Below are 14,268 nucleotides of genomic sequence, written 5' to 3'. Positions count from 1 at the left end.
CCCAGCAGTCATTGACTACCATACTCACAAGGCTCACTCATGGCCTCCAGTATCCAAAAAGGATCAAATGAAAAGTTGACATATCAAAATTTGAAATAACGCCAAATCTAATCTTTGCCATTTGAACAGACATCACCTAATCTTTGCCATTTGAACAAACATCACCTAATCTTTGCCATTTGAACAAACATCACCTAATCTTTGCCATTTGTTTTACTTTAGCGATGTTATTTTCCCAGTCAAGGGGCCACATTCACAAGAAATTATGATTGTTGTTTTTGCTTTCTGCTGCTATATTTGTACGGCCTCTGCATCCTAGTGTGTGTCCATAGCTGATAAGGAGGTGTTTGCTTTCCGCATGGTGAACCACACGGACGCCACTGAGGGCGATGCCTATCTAGACATGGGTAAAGTGGACACCAGCATCACCCTGACGGTGGGCTGCATCCAGGTCATCTTCCTCAACAAGTTTATCTCCTCCATCCTGGTAAGAGACACCATCTCTCTTAACTCCACTTAACTATCACCTATCCTTTTATGTGTTTCAAAAATTCAGCTGCCAACAACACTTTTCCAGGGTGTCGAAAACCATGGCCTTACTTATAGTACCGGTACCAAAATGCCCCAGAACTTACCAAGCCTACCGTAATCACATTCGGTGCACTTTTTCGGTTCTGGATTGTCCTACGTCATATGACCATCGATGAGAACTCTGTAACGCGACTGCTCTTTGTCCCACCCCTTCTCTTCCTCCTCATTCACCTCCCTCTCCCCCAGGCTTTCATCAACAATTTCCAGGCGGCCAAGGAGGCCCTGGCTGAGGTGACGGTGCAGGCAGCGGAGAAGGCAGCCACAGGGGTGATGGAGCTGGCTGAGCGCAGCGTGCGCATCTCTCTGGATGTAGACTTCAAAGCTCCTCTTGTCTTCCTGCCGCAGTCGTCCTCCTCCACCAACGTCACTGTGGCTGACCTCGGTATGGTCACGGTCAAGAACTGCTTCGCCTTGGTCGACTCCCAGACGCATGTCAAGATCCCTCCCATCATCGACACCATGACCGTGGTCCTTAGTGACCTGAAGATGTACAGGTGAGACAGAACAGGGTTGCTAGTAAAGCACACCAGTAGTCAGCCAATTCTGTATACGGAACCAGAATTAAACCTCATGGATTCGCAGTTGTTTATAGTGATCGGATGACTTCATTTGTTCACAGGGTTGTGAGGTGTTTCTTGACAATAGACAGATTTCTGTGTGTTTCATTTACTTTTGTATATCTGGTCGATGGACCTGGATGTGCAGAAAATCAGAACCTGTAAAGCTGTTTCTTTGTTTGTTGTGTTTGATTGTGCAGAACCACCTTTGAGAAGGGGAGATTTCAGGGGGAGATCCAGGTTCTGAAGCCGGTCAACCTGGACCTGTCCATCCAGAGGAACCTGTCAGCCTCCTGGTACCACAGCATCCCTGACATAAAGATCACTGCCCACCTCAAACCTATGAATGTGAGTGTGTGTCTGTATGTGTGTATGTGTCAGTGTGTGTGTCTGTGTTAGTTAAAGCCAACTCTCAATGAACAAGAAATGTTCATATGAAATGATGGTTGTTGATACATTTGTGTAACGGGGTGGATGTGTGTGTGTGTTTTTGTCTTACTAGCTGATCCTGAGTCAGGATGACATGACGGTGGTGTTGAGGACTCTGGGTGAGAACATGTCAGAGACGTCAGACGCTGCTTCCCCTCGTCCTCCTCCGTCTACAGTGGATCACTCCGACCCTGACACTACCAAAGGCTCGCAGGGCACAGGAGGTACTGGTACTATCTCCACCAGCAGTGAGAACAGTTGGGTTGAATGTGTGTGTGAGTCTTAATATTTGGATGATTGTGATATTGATAATCATGTTGAACCCTGTCTGTAGGCAACATAGTGGTAACTGCTGCAGTGGTCGAGACCCAGAAGAGCACTAAGCTGAAGAACATACTCAAAGTAGACTTCAAGTTTGACTCCATGACTCTGGTCCTGTACAGCCCCAATGGGACTGAGGTGACTACTGCATCACTGCACACCTTCACAAACACTAATTGACCGCAGAAAACTCCATCCACTGAGATATTCTTACCTGAAAGTGTGTGTATGTGCCTGTCTCTGTGGGCGTGCATCTCTGCCTATGTGTCTGTGCCTGTCTCTGTGGGCGTGCGTCTCTGCCTATGTGTCTGTGCCTGTCTCTGTGGGCGTGCGTCTCTGCCTATGTGTCTGTATTCAGGTGCAGGTGTTGAACTCCAGGGATGATCAGCTGATGCTGGCTGAGTTCACCTTGGGAACAATCTCTACATCTGTCCACATGTTCTCAGACGGATCCATGAAGGCCTCCGTCAAACTCACAGACTGCCTGCTAGACGACAAGAGACGCAGAGTCAAGAATATCACTGCCAGGTAAAACACACACACAGTTACCTTGGTACTGAGCCTACGTACACATTCACAGACACTGGGAGAGATACCGCAGAGTGGTGTGTGTACTGTGAACATATGAGTGCGTGGCTCAGTGCTGGCGTTGATGTACGAGGCTCAGTGTGTGTTCTCCAGCGTGGCATAATGTTCATCACTGCTTCACCATCTGTCTGTCACACAGGACTGTCACACAGCTAAGATGAATGGCTTTGGTTAGCAACCCCATGATAGTCAAAGCAGCTTTCATTTAATCTCGCACTCCCAGTTCATCAAAACCCATGAGTATTTCCATCTGGTATGTCAATTGTTTTGAGAGAATGGAATCTTTGAATCTGTAGAGTAGAATAAAAAGTTACTCACTCTTCTATGTAACATCATATGACAAACAGATTACAAGGTATTTAGTGCACTTATGATAGGGTGTGTTATTAGGACCCTTGCTGTAGGGATTGTTATTATTGCTCTTTCTGTAGGAATCATCATGTACACCTGTCCCTCTGGCCTCTGTCTGTCAGGATGATGGCGATTCGTCGGAGCGCTGAGAGGAACGTGATGGTGGAGGTGAACTACAATCAGGGGCGTGAAGGCACCTCTCTGGAGACGGTGGTGCAGGATGTCTACCTCTGTGCCAGCATGGAGTTCCTGCTCACCGTGGCCGACATCTTCCTCAAGGCCAGCCAACAAGGTTTCTCCTCAGCCGCCCCCAAGAACAGCAACACTAAACCCACAGTTACAGCCACCGCAGCTTCCAAGGAACCTGGTACGACATGTTCACATTTCACACTACACAATATTCACCACAAATGTCATGTTTGTACGACGTCCAATTAGTGCAAAGTGAAATGTCCGATAGTTTCACTCCGTTTCTGACAGTTTTCTTACATTTGATGCCTAATGAACACACACCTGCTTTCCTCTCTGTCTGTACTCCAGCTCCAGTGGCAGTCAAGTCGGAGATGAATGTTCTGGTGAAGAACCCAGAGATTGTCTTTGTGGCTGACCTGACGCGTGCCGACGCCCCAGCCCTGGTCATGACCATGGAGTGCGAGCTGGTGATGAAGAGCAACCCGGATGGTCAGCTGATGACGGCAGTGGTCAAGGACCTGAAGGTAGTGGCCTGCCCCTTCCTGAGGGAGAAGAGGAGGAACAAGGAGACCACTGTGCTGCAGCCCTGCCAGGTGTTCTTCAAGAGCGCACAGTCCTCTACCTCCCCGCAGGCCATGGAGGTCTCCATCAAGGCACTGACACTCAAGGTAGGCCACGGCCAAAAAACGGAACGGGAAGAAGCATCTCACTAATAAAGTACCTTGTCACTTTTTCTTATGTTTTTATTTCTGGCACAGCTGCCAAAACCAGAGTAATGTGTCTTACATTCCATTCTCCTCTGTGCCCCCTTCCCACAGGTGTCGCCCATCATCATCAACACAGTGATCACCATCCAGTCGGTGCTGAGCCCGGCCGGTGCAGACATGCCCCAGTCGGAGCTGGAGAGCCCCGTGCACCCAGACCTGTGGGAGCGCCGGTCCTGGCGGGATCTCAAGCTGTGGTTCCTGGAGGAGGAGGGTAAAGACGAGGATGCCCAGTCCCTGGTCCGGCTGATTCCCCAGGGTGAGTCCCTGCAGGTGGCCATTTCCTCCATCTGCCTGACACTGGAGGCAGGGGTGGGCCACCGTACCGTCCCCATGCTGCTGGCCAAGTCCTCCTTCCACGGGGACGTCAAGAACTGGAGCACCCTCATCAACCTGCACAGCCAGCTCAACCTGGAGGTCAGGCACCGCACATCTCTGCATGCGACCTCTACACTACCTCTAAACAACATCTACAAAACATTTACACAACCTTTACACATCTACACAACATTTTCACAACTTCTACACAACCTCAATTCAACTAAAATATACAGTTGAAGTTGGAAGTTTACATACACCTTAGCCAAATACATTTAAACTCAGTTTTTCATAATTCCTTACATTTAATCTTTGTAAACATTCCCATTTGCGACCTGACTGATGTCTTGAGATGTTGCTTCAATATATCCACATCATTTTCCTTCCTCATGATGCCATCTATTTTGTGACGTGCACCAGTCCCTCCTGCAGCAAAGCACCCCCACAACATGATGCTGCCACCCCCGTGCTTCACAGTTGGGATGGTGTTCTTCGGCTTGCAAGCCACCCCCTTTTTCCTCCAAACATAACGATGGTCTTTATGGCCAAACAGATCTATTTTTGTTTCATCAGACCATAGGACATTTCTCCAAAAAGTACGATCTTTGTCCCCATGTGCAGTTGCAAACCGTAGTTCTTCCTTGCTGAGCGGCCATTCAGGTAGTGTCAATATAGGACTCGTTTTTACTGTGGATATAGATACTTTTGTGCCTGTTTCCTCCAGCATCTTCACAAGGTCCTTTGCTGTTGTTCTGGGATGGATTTTCACTTTTCGCACCAAAGTACTTTCATCTCTAGGAGACAGAATGCGTCTCCTTCCTGAGCTGTATGATGGCTGCGTGGTCCCATGGTGTTTATACTTGCGTACTACTGTTTGTACAGATGAATGTGGTACCTTAAGGCTTTTCGAAATTGCTCCCAAGGATGAACCAGACTTGTGGAGGTCTACAATTTTTTTTCTGAGGTCTTGGCTGATTTCTTTTGATTTTCCCATGATGTCAAGAAAAGAGGCACTGAGTTTGAAGGTACGCCTTGAAATACATCCACAGGTACACCTCCAATTGACTCAAATTATGTCAATTAGCCTATCAGATGCTACTAAAGCCATGACATAATTTTCTGGAATTTTCCAAGCTGTTTAAAGGCACAGTCAACTTAGTGTATGTAAACTTCTGACCCACTGGAATTGTGATACAGTGAATAAGTGAAATAATCTGTCTGTAAACAATTGTTGGAAAAATGACTTGTGTCATTCACAAAGTAGATGTCCTAACCGACTTGCCAAAACTATAGTTTGTTTACAAGAAATTTGTGGAGTGGTTGAAAAACAAGTTTTAATGACTCCAACCTAAGTGTATGTAAACTTCCAACTTCAACTGTGGGTTTAGTCAGACTGCATTTGGTGTACTGTAATATAGTGTTGTGTGTTTAGGTTCACTACTTCAATGAGGTGATGGGGGTGTGGGAGCCTCTGCTGGAGCCCCTAGAGGACGATATCAGAGACGGCTTCAGATCCTGGACTCTGGGATTAAAGGTGACCCTTAATTAAAGGTCGACTTTGGGCACAAAAAACGGTCCAACACCGCCTCTTACTCAATTTTCGAACAGAAATGGGGTGTGCCTTTGGTGGTTCATCGATGTGTCATTCTGGTCATGCAAGCCGCAACAAACGTTGCTAGTTCGTTAGCTAAGCTAGCCACTGTAGCAAATCAAATTTTATTGCTCACATACACATGGTTAGCAGATGTTATTGTGAGTGCAGCGGAATGCTTGTGCTTCTAGTTCCGACAGTGCAGCAATATCTAACAAGTAATCTAACAATTCCACAACAACTACCTAATACACACAAATCTAAGTAAGGAATGGAATAAGAATATAAATATATGGATGAGCAATGTCAGAGAGGCATAGGGAAGATGCAATAGATGGTATAAAATACAGTATATACAGTGCCTTGCGAAAGTATTCGCCCCCTTGAACTTTGCGACCTTTTGCCACATTTCAGGCTTCAAACATAAAGATATAAAACTGTATTTTTTTGTGAAGAATCAACAACAAGTGGGACACAATCATGAAGTGGAACGACATTTATTGGATATTTCAAACTTTTTTAACAAATCAAAAACTGAAAAATTGGGCGTGCAAAATTATTCAGCCCCCTTAAGTTAATACTTTGTAGCGCCACCTTTTGCTGCGATTACAGCTGTAAGTCGCTTGGGGTATGTCTCTATCAGTTTTGCACATCGAGAGACTGAAATTTTTTCCCATTCCTCCTTGCAAAACAGCTCGAGCTCAGTGAGGTTGGATGGAGAGCATTTGTGAACAGCAGTTTTCAGTTCTTTCCACAGATTCTCGATTGGATTCAGGTCTGGACTTTGACTTGGCCATTCTAACACCTGGATATGTTTATTTTTGAACCATTCCATTGTAGATTTTGCTTTATGTTTTGGATCATTGTCTTGTTGGAAGACAAATCTCCGTCCCAGTCTCAGGTCTTTTGCAGACTCCATCAGGTTTTCTTCCAGAATGGTCCAGTATTTGTCTCCATCCATCTTCCCATCAATTTTAACCATCTTCCCTGTCCCTGCTGAAGAAAAGAAGGCCCAAACCATGATGCTGCCACCACCATGTTTGACAGTGGGGATGGTGTGCAAAACATAACGTTTTGCATTGTTGCCAAAAAGTTCAATTTTGGTTTCATCTGACCAGAGCACCTTCTTCCACATGTTTGGTGTGTCTCCCAGGTGGCTTGTGGCAAACTTTAAACGACACTTTTTATGGATATCTTTAAGAAATTGCTTTCTTCTTGCCACTCTTCCATAAAGGCCAGATTTGTGCAATATACGACTGATTGTTGTCCTATGGACAGAGTGTCCCACCTCAGCTGTAGATCTCTGCAGTTCATCCAGAGTGATCATGGGCCTCTTGGCTGCATCTCTGATCAGTCTTCTCCTTGTATGAGCTGAAAGTTTAGAGGGACGGCCAGGTCTTGGTAGATTTGCAGTGGTCTGATACTCCTTCCATTTCAATATTATCGCTTGCACAGTGCTCCTTGGGATGTTTAAAGCTTGGGAAATATTTTTGTATCCAAATCCGGCTTTAAACTTCTTCACAACAGTATCTCGGACCTGCCTGGTGTGTTCCTTGTTCTTCATGATGCTCTCTGCGCTTTTAACGGACCTCTGAGACTATCACAGTGCAGGTGCATTTATACGGAGACTTGATTACACACAGGTGGATTGTATTTATCATCATTAGTCATTTAGGTCAACATTGGATCATTCAGAGATTCTCACTGAACTTCTGGAGAGAGTTTGCTGCACTGAAAGTAAAGGGGCTGAATAATTTTGCACGCCCAATTTTTCAGTTTTTGATTTGTTGAAAAAGTTTGAAATATCCAATAAATGTCGTTCCACTTCATGATTGTGTCCCACTTGTTGTTGATTCTTCACAAAAAATACAGTTTTATATCTTTATGTTTGAAGCCTGAAATGTGGCAAAAGGTCGCAAAGTTCAAGGGGGCCGAATACTTTCGCAAGGCACTGTACATATGAGATGAGTAATGCAAGACATGTAAACATTATTAAAGTGGCATTATTAAAGTGGCTAGTGATCCATTTATTAAAGTAGCCAATTATTTTAAGTCTGTATGTAGGCAGCAGCCTCTCTGTGTTAGTGATGGCTGTTTAACAGTCTGATGGCTTTGAGATAGAAGCTGTTTTTCAGTCTCTCGGTCCCAGCTTTGATGCATCAGTACTGTCCTCGTCTTCTGGATGGTAGCGAGGTGAACAGGCAGTGGCTCGGGTGGTTGTTGTCCTTGATGATCTTTTTGGCCTTCCTGTGACATCGGGTGCTGTAGGTGTCCTGGAGGGTAGTTTGTTTGCCCCCGGTGATGCGTTGTGCAGACCGCACCATCCTCTGGAGAGCCTTGCGGTTGTGGGCGGTGCAGTTGCCGTACCAGGTGGTGATACAGCCCGACAGGATGCTCTCAATTGTGCATCTGTAGAAGTTTGTGAGGGTTTTAGGTGACAAAAAAGCTAGCCAGTAACTCTTCCAGTATGTGTTGACGTCATTTCACAGGATTTTTGGATGGAAGCTGTAGAGATATGGTATGATAGTGCATTGATCAGTTATACAGCAGAAAACTTTAAAAACATATATTTTCTGCCCAATGTCAACCTTTAAATAATTTCTCATTCACACCACACACACACAAACTCACAAACACTGTCCCATGTTCCACACACATCGCACATCCAGATAGTGTAAACACACTGTCCACCACACACTTAATGGCCATGATTTCCCCCAACTGCAGATGAAGAAGAAGCCAGTAAAGTACTCAGGTATATCAGATGAAGTAGACTACAGCATCCCAGACTACAAGACTATCATCAGCATCAGCAGCAAGGACCAGCTCAACATCACCCTCTCCAAGTGTGGACTGGGCATGCTCAGTAACCTGGGCACGGTAAGTCAATGACGTCACACACCAGCACTCTTGTATGTGCTATTCAATTGACTAGCTGAAAATATTACTTTTTTGTGAACAATTTAAAAATTAAATTATGGAATCACGTAATCTATACTGTCAATAATAATCACAATAAAACATTTTAAAGAATAACTTTTTATGTCTAAGTGGGTTGTTTTTAATGTGTTGGGATAGCTTGGTGTAGTCCTTATTTCTTGTACATCCCAACGTGCTTGTGAATGCATGGCAGGCCTTTGCGGAGGCGGCCAAGCAGACATCAGAGAGTTTCCAGGAGGACGAGGCGCCGTTCGTGGTGAAGAACCGTCTGGGTCTGACTGTGTCAGTGGTATACAGTGAGATGTTCTGCCCCCTGGGCTGTGAGGCCACAGAGAACCGTGTAGAGCTGCAGAACGGAGAGAGTGTCAACATGGACTACCGTCGCACCACCACCCACTCAGACCAGTTCTCTGCCATGACCTCGCTGGTGGCCAAGGACTACTACATACAGCCCAGTAAGCAACACAGTTACAACAGTTACACCATTGCAGACCAGCACCCATATTCAGAGGAGGACTTCTAATCTAGGGATCAGTCTTGCTTTTTATATCATAATGAATAAGATTATATGGACACGGGACCTGATCCTAGATCAGCGCTCCTATTCTGAGTTGCTTTATGAATACGATCCTTGATATTTAGACCCTGGGTCAAAGACAGTGTTAGCGTTCTGACCTAATGCTCTGGCATTTGTTTGCGGAGCTAACACAAGTAGTTCGCTGGGTCTAGGGTCAATTTCGTCGTTGATCTCATGGCTTTTGATGTTCTTGTCCTCAGCTCCGGCAGGCCACACTTCAGCCAGCATGATTCCGTTGATCAAAATGGGGCGTGGTATGTACAGTGTCATGCACAAAGTCTCTGGGGTCACCCGCTTCCTGGTCTGTCAGATCTACTCTGTGCAGGGAAGCAAGCACATCAAGATCCGTTCTCCCTTCCAGGCAAGTTACAGTCACCGAGGGGGGGGGGGGGGGGGGGGGGATTGCTTCCCTACCCCTCTTCCTTCTCTCTCCACTGTACTTAACTCGAACCCCAGAATGTACTAAACGTGACCCCAGAGAATATAATTTCTATCTGAACAACGTGTCTCTTTCTCATGTCTCCCTTACAGATCATAAACCACTTTTCCATCCCGTTCAGAGTGATGGAGGGCTCCATGTGTCTGGGGATGTCATTACCTACAGAGGAGTTCTGCGTGCCTCTCGACTCCTACAGGTAGCACACATACATTTAAATACTTTGAGTCCACCAATCAAATTTACAGTAAAAAAGGATCCAAACATTTCATAGGTCCCTGTATGCATGAGGCTGTCCAAGCGTGCCACGAGGGGCTGGTATTTCAGCAGCTTATCGGCAAAGGCCTGCCCCATGTAGCCGTCAAATGATTACCCCCCCACAACAACAACAACATCTGGCATATTTGGTACACAGGAAAACACATTCATAATTTAGATCAAATCAAAATCAAATCAAATCAAATTTATTTATATAGCCCTTCGTACATCAGCTGATATCTCAAAGTGCTGTACAGAAACCCAGCCTAAAACCCCAAACAGCAAGCAATGCAGGTGTAGAAGCACAGTGGCTAGGAAAAACTCCCTAGAAAGGCCAAAACCTAGGAAGAAACCTAGAGAGGAACCAGGCTATGTGGGGTGGACAGTCCTCTTCTGGCTGTGCCGGGTGGAGATTATAACAGAACATGGCCAAGATGTTCAAATGTTCATAAATTACCAGCATGGTCGAATAATAGTAAGGCAGAACAGTTGAAACTGGAGCAGCAGCATGGCCAGGTGGACTGGGGACAGCAAGGAGTCATCATGTCAGGTAGTCCTGGGGCATGGTCCTAGGGCTCAGGTCCTCCGAGAGAGAGAAAGAAAGAGAGAAGGAGAGAATTAGAGAACGCATACTTAGATTCACACAGGACACCGAATAGGACAGGAGAAGTACTCCAGATATAACAAACTGACCCTAGCCCCCCGACACATAAACTACTGCAGCATAAATACTGGAGGCTGAGACAAACCAGCTTCCTGGATGTGTGCTGTTGGTGAGACTACCGGTCTCACCTCGCTGGCTATCAGGTCGACAAAGAGGCAATAGTACAAATCCTTGTATGAACAGCAACCATTCACAACATGGACTCCATTACATTTGACACATGTATAATACAAAATGGGTTATGGCTTGCAGGGTACCAGAGTACTAGTTTATATTTTGTTGGTAGAACTTGCAGCCTCGCCTTAACAGTAAAGGTGAGATTGTCCTTGCCAATGGCAGCATTCTGGTACATGGAATTGTATTTTATTTTACCTTTATTTAACTAGGCAAGTCAGTTAAGAACAAATTATTTTCAATGATGGCCTAGGAACAGTGGGTTAACTGCCTTGTTCAGGGCAGAACGACAGCTTGTCAGCTTGTGGATTCGATCTTGCAACCTTTTGGTTACTAGTCTAACGCTCTAACCACTAGGCTACCTGCCTCCAATGGGCGACAGTGGTCAGCACAGTCCAGGGCAGTGAGTTTCCCCTGCTGCCTCAGGCCAGTCCAGTGTTGCAGTAGCTGCATCCGTCTGATACCAAGGAGTGTTGTCCTGGATGTAGGATGAGATGTTCCATCATGGGTGACAGAAGCCTCCACAAAAACACTGCAATCTGCCACAACTGCATCAGAGGCAGTCACTGGCTCAGTTTGCATATCAGTCCATGTTCATCAGAGCTCCACTCTATTCCGGTTGCACATGTCATTGAGGTCTGACCAGACTCCAAACCCTGCAGCACGAGTGTCCAATTTTCCATTGGCCTTCCTCCTGAAGCCCAGGAAGTTGTCCTCAACACACACACACCACACACACACTGACTGCTGTGTGTCCACCCCCCTTAGGTCAAAGTTGAGCCTGCAGCCGGTAACCGAAGGAGACAATCAATATGATTCTTCCGAGGGCTTCAGCTACGAGTCAGTGAGTCAGCAGCCTGGCGCACGTGTACAGCAGACCTGTCATCGACATGGCAACAGCGCCAGCGTGCTAATGGTCAACATCGTACCTCTGAAAGACACAGTGACATCACAACACACGGGAGTGGCCGGGGAGCACTTTGATGAGCCCTACATCCTGCACCTGTGGCCCTCCGTCCTGCTCCGGAACCTTCTACCCTACCCCATCACCTATCGCCTACAGGTACACACACACACACACTTGTTTTTTTATCCTTGTGGGGACCAAACAATCAATGAACAATCATCGTCATTGAAAACAATTGATAAGCCTAAAATAGCCTTTTCCTTGTGCGGACCGGTGAAATCTCCCCACTTGTCCAAATTTGACTTCTTTCAATATTGTTGTGAAGAAAACCAAAACACACACACATAGACAGATCAGTGGCTACTAGCCACATTACTCCTGAGTCCCTACCCACCATTAGAGAAATGGACCTACAGTATGTTACAACTGCTCCTCTTATCACCTTCATACTGCACATAGATATACAGTTGAAGTCGGAAGTTTACATACACCTTAGCCAAATACATTTAAACTCCGTTTTTAACAATTCTTCGGCTTGCAAGCATCCCCATTTTTCTTCCAAATATAACGATGGTCATTATGGCCAAACAGTTATATTTTTGTTTTTACGTCTTAGTGTTGGAGTGTGTCCCTGGCTATCCGGAAATGTAAAAAAAAAGAAAATGGTGCCATCTGGTTTGCTTAATATAAGGAATTTGAAAGGATTTATACTTTTACTTTTGATACTTAAGTATATTTTAGCAAAAACATTTACTTTTGATACTTAATTTAAAATGAAATACTTTTATACTTATACTCAAGTAGTATTTTACTGGGTGACTTTCACTTGAGTCATTTTCTATTAACGTACCTTTTATTTTTACTCAAGTATGACAATTGGGTATTTTTCCACCACTGCAATTGAATGCAGGAAATGCAGAAATTATAAAAGTGCTGCAATTTGTTTTGGTTGAAGTTGAATTGAACAGTATATAACAATCAGAATGGAGAAAGACTCATTGATATCACTTAGAATGTATGTGTCGCCACCCTAGGATCACTCACTACTCATAAAGCAAATGTTCAACTTTTATTATTCAAAAACTAAAAATACCATCATACCGTCCATTTAAAAAAAAAAATACCGTGATATAATATTTTGGCCATATTGCCCAGCCCTACCGTCTGCTTTGCTTTATTTAAGGAATTTGAAATCATTTCTACTTTTACTTATATTTTAGCAATTACGTTTACTTTTGATTCTTAAGTATATTTGAAACAAAATACTTTTACTCAAGTAGTATTTTACTGGGTGACTTTTACTTGAGTCATTTTCTTTTAAGGTATCTTTACTTTTACTCAAGTATGACTACTGGGTACTTTTTCTACCACTGGATATATATGTATGTCATATATCCTCAGACCTTCACCCTCACATGACTATTATTGGTCACTGATTGATATTGTGTGTGTTGATTGGCTGACAGGATAGTGAAGAGCCCGCCCCCATCACATTGATGGACGGCCACTCAGCAGAGCTTCACACCGCCGTCATGGACCTGTCAAGCCTGGAACTCCGCCTCCTCAACTACCTGGGGCAGGATTGGAAGGCCCACTATGGTCTCCGTGGCGACCAGGACGAGATCACCTTCATTGTGTTCCACTCCCTGCGCGATGAAGATGAGGAGGTTAGGTTAGGGGAGGGTGGAGAAAGGAAGCGGGCAGAGCTGGACATTGCGGTGCATGTGAAGTACGATGCGGGCCTGACTGAGGTGGCCATCCATTCTCCCTACTGGATGGTGAACAAGACGGGTCGCCTGCTACAATACAAGGCCGACGACATCCACCGCAAACACGCCATGGACTATGACATGCCCCTGCTCTTCTCCTTCAAGCCACGCAACTTTCTGCACAACAACAAGGTAGTGGGTGGGGATTGACTTTGGTCAAAGCGCACACCAAATGGCGGGCCTGCTATTTTTTTAAATGATAATGCCTAATCTTAAAGACCTAATCCTTACTGCTTGTCTCGCCGAACCTTTCTCTCTCCCCGTGGCAGGTGCGGCTGATGATCTCGGACAGCGAGCTGTCTGATGATTTCTCCCTGGATACCGTGGGTAGCTATGGTGAAGTGAAGTGCAAAGGGAGGCTCAAAGATTACCTGGTGAGTGGTGGTGAATCAAGACTACTAGCAGAGAACCTGCTGGGAGTTTATTTGAAGTGACACCAGCAGAATTATAGTGATGGTTGATGTTCACCCTTTCAACAACTTTCAGAATGGTCATGGAGTGTGATTTGCTGAACATTGAACAATCCACAGATGATGAGTGGATTGATTCAGGTTGATTGTGGCTTTCTATGGTTTGATTGAAGATCGGGGTGAAGATTGACCCCAGCAGTTTCAGCCTGACCCGTATCGTGAGCTTTGTGCCATACTACCTGTTGGTGAACAGGACCAAGCATGTGATCTGGGTGGGAGAGGAGGGCCAGGAACACTGGACCAAGGCCAAACCACACCAGGTACCACAACTAGAGCTACCTACAACCCCCAATGCAATTCAATCCATTCAGGAAGTGCAATGAAAAGTGCTAATAGTAAAAATATGTTCAAATCAGGGCTTGAATATCAGT

General features: G+C 45.3%; 1 protein-coding gene across 4 annotated transcripts in view; it reads left to right on the top strand.

Moving 5' to 3' along the window:
• The window catches only part of LOC115111355 (intermembrane lipid transfer protein VPS13A-like), a 73,685-nt gene that overhangs the window by 22,550 nt on the left and 36,867 nt on the right, over nt 1-14,268 (top strand). For 2 of the 4 annotated variants that reach the window (XM_029637318.2, XM_029637319.2), the window contains exons 32-49: nt 320-487; nt 778-1,085; nt 1,349-1,496; nt 1,651-1,801; nt 1,912-2,036; nt 2,257-2,426; nt 2,960-3,204; nt 3,378-3,697; nt 3,848-4,210; nt 5,544-5,645; nt 8,430-8,582; nt 8,836-9,097; nt 9,420-9,580; nt 9,751-9,854; nt 11,520-11,814; nt 13,125-13,559; nt 13,697-13,801; nt 14,011-14,157. In XM_029637318.2, the coding sequence (XP_029493178.2) occupies nt 320-487; nt 778-1,085; nt 1,349-1,496; nt 1,651-1,801; nt 1,912-2,036; nt 2,257-2,426; nt 2,960-3,204; nt 3,378-3,697; nt 3,848-4,210; nt 5,544-5,645; nt 8,430-8,582; nt 8,836-9,097; nt 9,420-9,580; nt 9,751-9,854; nt 11,520-11,814; nt 13,125-13,559; nt 13,697-13,801; nt 14,011-14,157 (3,762 nt within the window). Of the gene's footprint in view, nt 1-319; nt 488-777; nt 1,086-1,348; nt 1,497-1,650; nt 1,826-1,911; nt 2,037-2,256; nt 2,427-2,959; nt 3,205-3,377; nt 3,698-3,847; nt 4,211-5,543; nt 5,646-8,429; nt 8,583-8,835; nt 9,098-9,419; nt 9,581-9,750; nt 9,855-11,519; nt 11,815-13,124; nt 13,560-13,696; nt 13,802-14,010; nt 14,158-14,268 lie in introns of all 4 variants that reach the window. The other 2 variants (XM_029637316.2, XM_029637317.2) reach the window with 1 other exon arrangement.

Source organism: Oncorhynchus nerka, linkage group LG27 (assembly GCF_034236695.1).
Source record: "Oncorhynchus nerka isolate Pitt River linkage group LG27, Oner_Uvic_2.0, whole genome shotgun sequence".
Taxonomy (NCBI): Eukaryota; Metazoa; Chordata; class Actinopteri; order Salmoniformes; family Salmonidae; genus Oncorhynchus; species Oncorhynchus nerka.
The sequence above is the reverse complement of the archived record's forward strand: the minus strand, read 5'-3'. Positions and strand labels throughout refer to the sequence as shown.